The sequence below is a fragment of the Gastrolobium bilobum genome, unplaced genomic scaffold (assembly GCF_033153095.1).
Source record: "Gastrolobium bilobum isolate Gb01-03AN ecotype WA unplaced genomic scaffold, APGP_CSIRO_Gbil_v1 utg9106, whole genome shotgun sequence".
NCBI classification, from domain to species: Eukaryota; Viridiplantae; Streptophyta; class Magnoliopsida; order Fabales; family Fabaceae; genus Gastrolobium; species Gastrolobium bilobum.
Genome location: NW_026899309.1, coordinates 67,777 through 74,014, shown reverse-complemented (window position 1 = coordinate 74,014; position 6,238 = coordinate 67,777). Strand labels below are relative to the sequence as shown.

The 6,238-nt window shown below is 31.9% G+C and overlaps 1 protein-coding gene across 1 annotated transcript; it reads right to left on the bottom strand.

Moving 5' to 3' along the window:
- Window positions 1-2,337: 2,337 nt before the first annotated feature.
- Window positions 2,338-5,417, bottom strand: LOC133289374 (small ribosomal subunit protein uS3x-like). The gene is made up of 6 exons (XM_061487295.1): window positions 5,288-5,417; window positions 5,029-5,176; window positions 4,727-4,898; window positions 3,098-3,152; window positions 2,877-3,008; window positions 2,338-2,785 (listed from the first exon to the last, which is right to left on the bottom strand). The coding sequence occupies exons 1-6, from the start codon at window positions 5,315-5,317 to the stop codon at window positions 2,615-2,617; spliced, it is 708 nt and encodes a 235-aa protein (XP_061343279.1). The 5' UTR covers window positions 5,318-5,417; the 3' UTR covers window positions 2,338-2,614.
- Between the last annotated feature and the right edge of the window lie 821 nt (window positions 5,418-6,238).

Genomic DNA, 6,238 nt, shown 5'->3' with positions numbered 1-6,238 from the left:
TGAGTGTTTCTCTCTAGATACCTATGAATTAGGTACCTTAGGGATAGCAAATCACTACACACAATATGATGGTCTTAGCCTTGAGGGGTGTGTGTGATTGTCGTGATTGCATAAAGTAGAGTAAAAAAGATCTATCCATACCTGTGGCCTTTAGCTCCTATTTATAGTGCTTACCTATGGGCTTGTGCTGACTATGGGCCTTACTCTGGTCCATAACAGCCATGAAATAATTGTGCTTTTACTTGTGATCGAAATCTTGTCTGGGATTTGCCTTTGTGTGATTCAGGTAAATAACATGCATTATAATTATTCTAGTATTTTCGTGTTGGATAAGAGTATGATCCTGCTAATAGACTTACAAATAAGAAAATAAAAATATGAGAGTAAAAGGGGAGAAGATGTGGGGTTAGAAAATTGAACATCCACTTATTTAATATTTTCATAGCTCTTCCTTGAATGTTTACCCTTAATTATACGCTAACATATTGCCTTACTAAAAATATGTAACTATGATAATTCACGTGAGGGCAGTTAATCGAAAACTTGTTAATTTTTATTTTATTTTATTTTTTGAGTTTAGTGTGAACAATATTTTTAAAAAAAATATTTTCTGGTATTTTGTACGAAAAAAGTTTTCAAATATGTTTTAAATGTTGTGGTAACAGTAAAAGTCATTCCTTATAAGTTGTTACAATTGTTTTTAAGAGAAAAAATTTTTTAGTCTTATTTGACGCGTAAACTAGTCGAAAATACCTCCGACACTAATTATTTTGGTTCTCAATTTAAAATCAAAATTTAGCGTTTACCTTTTATATTCGTGTACTATAAAAAAATACGAGCTTGTAATACTAAAGAGTTTGACTTTAAGGACATGTTTGGTGCATAGTATAGGATGAGGTCTGATAGTATACGACCTGATAGTATAAGACTTGATTGTATAAAATCTGATTAAATTTTAATACTATCCAGTGTTTGGTATGATATTGTATAAAATAGTATCCTCCAATATTTTAAAAATTAATATATTAAAAAAATTTATTTTAACATATAAATGTTGAAATGATATACTAGATCTTGGGAATTATAATTTTAAGCAATATTAATACATCAATCTCTTATGAGGCCTAATACACCACTCATAGGCCGGATTAAGTTATACATCATTTTTGATGTATAAAGGGGTCCTGCTGTATAAGCTTATACTATACAATGGTCACACCAAACAACAAAAAATGTCATAACGTATACTATCAGGCCTTATACATCACACCAAACAAGCCCTAATAATAGGAGAAAACTTCACCTTTTCGCTTTAATTTATTGGATGTAGAACTAGTATATGATAAGAAGTTTTATATCTCCCCTTTTACTTATTCATCATGGCAGTAGTAGTATAGGGTATAAGAAAAAGAAAAGGCTATACTTATTAATTTTTTTATTATTATCTCTTATTATTAAATTTTAATTTTTTTTTTCAATTTAATAGTTATAATTTATTAAAAATTAATAATTAATTAATAAATATGATCCAATAAATTATAATTGTTAAAATAACGAAAATCAATAATTAAGATTTGATACTACAAATAATAAGAAAAAAAAACATATTACCCCCTCCTAAGAAAATACTAGATTTGTATGTCGCATTTTATTGAATACTTATTTATTTGATAAATTAGTTTTTAATGTCATAAACACATTTGATATTTTTCTTTGGCTTTATTTATACTCATGAGTATATTATATCTTTTTCCATATTATTGATACATATATCTATAATATATGAGTTTAAACTTTAAATTAAAAATAAAATTATCCCGTTCCACCATAAATTTATAAAAATTTAAAATATTGAATGTCAATAAGAATATAATAAAAAAATAATTATTTTGAAAAAATATCATTGATTTAATGTATATTAATATTTTATTAAATAACTTATTTTAAAAAATACATATTACGTTGATTACGTAACCCTTGCTTACAATAAATAACCTAGTCCCTCCTTGACAAACTGGAGAGATGAAGACCACAATACACAACACAAAAAAAGGATTATGAGAATTGAGAATACTAATCAGCATGTCGTACTCCGTGTAATAATACGCCTTCTTAATGTTTTTAACGAAGATAAAGCTTGACAATAAAAAATCAGAGACAACAACTCCATAGACAAAACTATTTCGTGTATAAAAGTACGACGATCATAAATCAAGCTGGAAGGAAGAAAATCCAAGAAAGTACAAGTACGAAACCAGAAACTAAAAAGAAAAGTCAGTTTTCACAAAGACATTTATAACAAATTTTGAATCAAGTTTTACTTTTTTAAATTAGCCTGCATTTCATAAATTGTTTAACAAACCTAATGTTTGAATCAGGAAAACCCAAATTCCTAAAGTGGAACTACAAACACAAAATTCGAACTGCTTGAGAGGAAGGGGAAAAAAAGATAGAAGAATTCAAGCTTGAAAACTTGTAACTGGAGTATAATAATTTCTTAAACAGATAAGAAAACTACAAAATTTTGAACGAGTCATCCCCAACGAATAATTGCATACTAGGAAAGACTAGACACCCAGGTACTATGATAGACTACTCAAACATTCAAAGCATTTCATGCAACAGGGACCTCAATATCGTTTGCCACAACAGCAGCAGGCCGGATGTATTCTTCCTCCTCCTTGGGAGCGTGGATTGTGACAATATCAGGAAGGGGAGTTTTGGGACCCTGTTTCCCTTTAGGATCCCAATCAAGCATGATCTTGACCTTGATTCCGAGAACACCCTAAAATATAGTGAAGAAAAAATGATTAGCACCGTCACTCCATAATAAAACAAAATGAATCAGTGTATCTATATGAAGAACTGCAGCAAACCTGTCGGAGGAGCACATGCCTCACTGCAGAGTCAATGTAATCCTTGACTGGTTGCCCAGAAGAAATCATGTACCCATCCTTGAACTTCATGGATTTGGCTCTCTGGGCTCTCAATTTTCCACTAACAATGACCTGAAAAACCAAAATGCTATTACAACTAAATCATTAAATAAAGCAACATAATAACAGGAGCTCAAAGCTGCTGCTGCTGTAGAACAAACCTCGCATCCCTTGGCACCACTCTCCATAACAAATCTCAAAACACCATAGCAGGCCCTGAAACATAGTTTAAGGCAGAGTTTGTAATGATACCACAAACACAGAAGAATTGAGTTTATGCAATATACAGAGAATCTTAAAAACTCCCAGCCCTTAAAAACACATTGGTCACGTGTAAACATGAAAATTTCATTATAGAAATTAGAAAGACAGGCAAATGATGAGAAAGGAGCACACATACACCATAAGGTAGACCAACTTTAAACAACAAGAGTAGATTAATTATACCATCCTACACGAGTATACTTAGAAGTCAAAACTGAATGAAATCCGGGGTTTAATACAATTAGTCAACAAACAATATAGGAAGCAAAGAATATGATTTCAGCCTTCGGGCATACAGAAAGCAATAAACACAGGTTATAAGCAAGCAACTATCATATTATGATGGATCCAATAGCATTTTATTTTCAGTAACGGAGAAGGTCTATAATGCCATGTGGAGTTGCAGGCAAAGTGCAATGACCAGACTGCAATCCTGGAATCAAGTAGTCCCCAAAGGGACTTAATGCCCGCTTGAGCTGAGGCTCCACATAGCATCTAAAGCTTGACATAGCATATTAACATCTCAAGACTAGGTATACACCTAAGAGCATTATTAAGCAGATTAGCAGTTAAATAAATTGTTAAATCATAAAAAATCAACTGGACATCCAGCTTTCAAATTGAACAACCATTGCAAAATATACAAGAGCACTAATATGTATCTTCTTTACTACAAAGTTCAGTGAAAGAGACAATCTGACAAAGCAAGTCTGATACAGAAATAAGTCAAATAGAAGGCAAGTGTGATCAACACATCTATTAGTGGCAGAAGGGCTAAGAAGAAAAGCAGGGAAAACCGAGGCACTGAGAAACATCAAACAATAATCAAGCACGTGTTAACAAACAAAAGCAGGCAACCGTACAATGGTCAATATGCATGAAAAGGAAGGCAAAACTCTCCTTGATATATATAGCAAAAATTAGTTAAAACAACACAATGTCTAACTTATAACATAAAAATTAATAGATTTTTTAAGACTAATAACTTACAGGTGACCGAACATAACACCAGTGTATAAAAAGACATGAAATGGAACATGTGTCCCCCAACGTTACTGCATGTACAATGGAATTTCATGAGTTTTGTTGAAATAGAGGACAAAAATTTATTTGGTCATCTTCCGACACAAACTTGGTACAGGAGCACCAATCTGCTTTATAGATGACTAAGCGAGATATTATCTCCAAGGAAAACAAAGACTGGTCCGACATTCTTTCACAAACAAAAACCAGCGCCTACATAGAATAATCAAAATCATCTACACCTCAAATCTGAGATGATATTCCAAATCCTTCACATTCCTCGATGGCAAGTAGTTAACTGAATGCAATGTTAATAGACATCATATACCAAACAAAAAAAAAAGAATGCCACGGGGAAGCCATAATCACATTCACCTTCCAAGCACGCATTTGATTAAATAACAAAACAACACAAAACACGAAACAACCCAAAACTATCATACTAAATATAAGCATTAAGATTATTTTTCTACATCTAAATGACTAATTCAAAGCACGTATACCTCCTCACAGCAAGGCCACCGAGGAGCTTGTAGCGGAGAGACTCTGCTTGGGCAATAGCACAAAGACCCCTATTGTTCACCTTCTCAGCATATAGTTCCACACTATTCTCGGGAAACTTGAACCTCTTCTGTACCACAGAGGTAAGTTCCCTGATTCTCCTTCCCTTCTCACCTGAAAATTTCACAAAACCCAATAAATAAAAGTTAAAAAAAACACACACACAAACAAATCAAACCACTCAATATCAGCAAAATTGGATTCCACGAAAATCATGACAAACTCAAAACTTCGCAGCACGAACCTAGAACAGCTTGGGTTCGTGTCGCTCTGATGATGATCTCAGTGCGCATCGGGGTGACCCTAACCTCGACACCCGAATATCCATCCTCGGCCAGCTCTCGGGTCAGAACCTCATTCAACTCCGCAAAAAAAACTCCATCGGCTACGAACTACAGAAATAGACAAATCATAGGTTCAGAAACCTTAACAACAACAAAAATTGAGACAAAAAAATAGAAAACGAAAGTTATATTTTTTACAAATTCCTGTGTCTAACTGACCTTTCTTTTCTTGCTCATTTGGGTTGCCATTGTCACTAATCAGAAGCTAGGGATATGTCAGAGATCTAAACCCACACAGTGTGATGATGCGGTGGTAGTGACTGCAAACCCTAATTTCGGAATAGGGCTTTGGACACGTAAGGATAGCTTTTATAGGTAAGGCGATAATCAATCCAACGGCTCCAGTAATTTTTAGCTTTGGCATTCAACGGAAGAGATCTCCACATGGCTTTGGCATTCACCGGTGTTAAATGATGCTGCTTCATATATATATATATATATATGTGACAGGATCTGTTTATAAGTTTTTTTTGCAATTACACTAATGTAGGACTGATCATACACTATGTGATTAATGTAGAACCGGTCCTACATAGTGTAATTTGTAAAAGTTTGTAAACAAAAAAGTTTGTAAATATAATCTGCCAATATATATATATATATATATATATATATATATATATATATATATATATATATATATATATATATTGGAAATAGAGATTATTTATATTTTTTATCCAATGATTATGTTATTTATATTTGAAGTTAATTAAAATTAAACTTTAAAATTAATAGTAAAACGAATTTGATTAATTTTGTAACAATCATAAGATTTTTTCACTATTTTTCTACTTTTACTATGTGATGAATACTTAATAAATAAATTAATTTATCAATAATTGTTGATTTAAATAACAACTAACTTATTCCTCTGGACATAATTCCCATAATTCTCGAGTTCTAATTCTGGGAGCGGATAATATAATGTTGGGACTGAGAGAGTTTCAATATTAATTTAAATGTGCTCATACTAAATTTTACAACTTCTTACAATTTATTTTTCACCGTTAATATCCGTCAATCTAATACTTAGAATTTATTAGATCATATTTATTATTAATTATTAATTTTCAGTAAATTATAATCATTATATTGACAAAAATGAAC

Bases quoted from the DNA above. Each gene is read 5' to 3' on its own strand.
- LOC133289374 (XM_061487295.1), bottom strand. From the start codon at position 5,317: ATGGCAACCCAAATGAGCAAGAAAAGAAAG. The intron at 5,177-5,287 runs GTCAGTTAGACA...CTATTTCTGTAG, and splicing joins AAATGAGCAAGAAAAGAAAG to TTCGTAGCCGATGGAGTTTT. The intron at 3,009-3,097 runs GTTTGTTCTACA...TTGGTTTTTCAG, and splicing joins GTGGTGCCAAGGGATGCGAG to GTCATTGTTAGTGGAAAATT.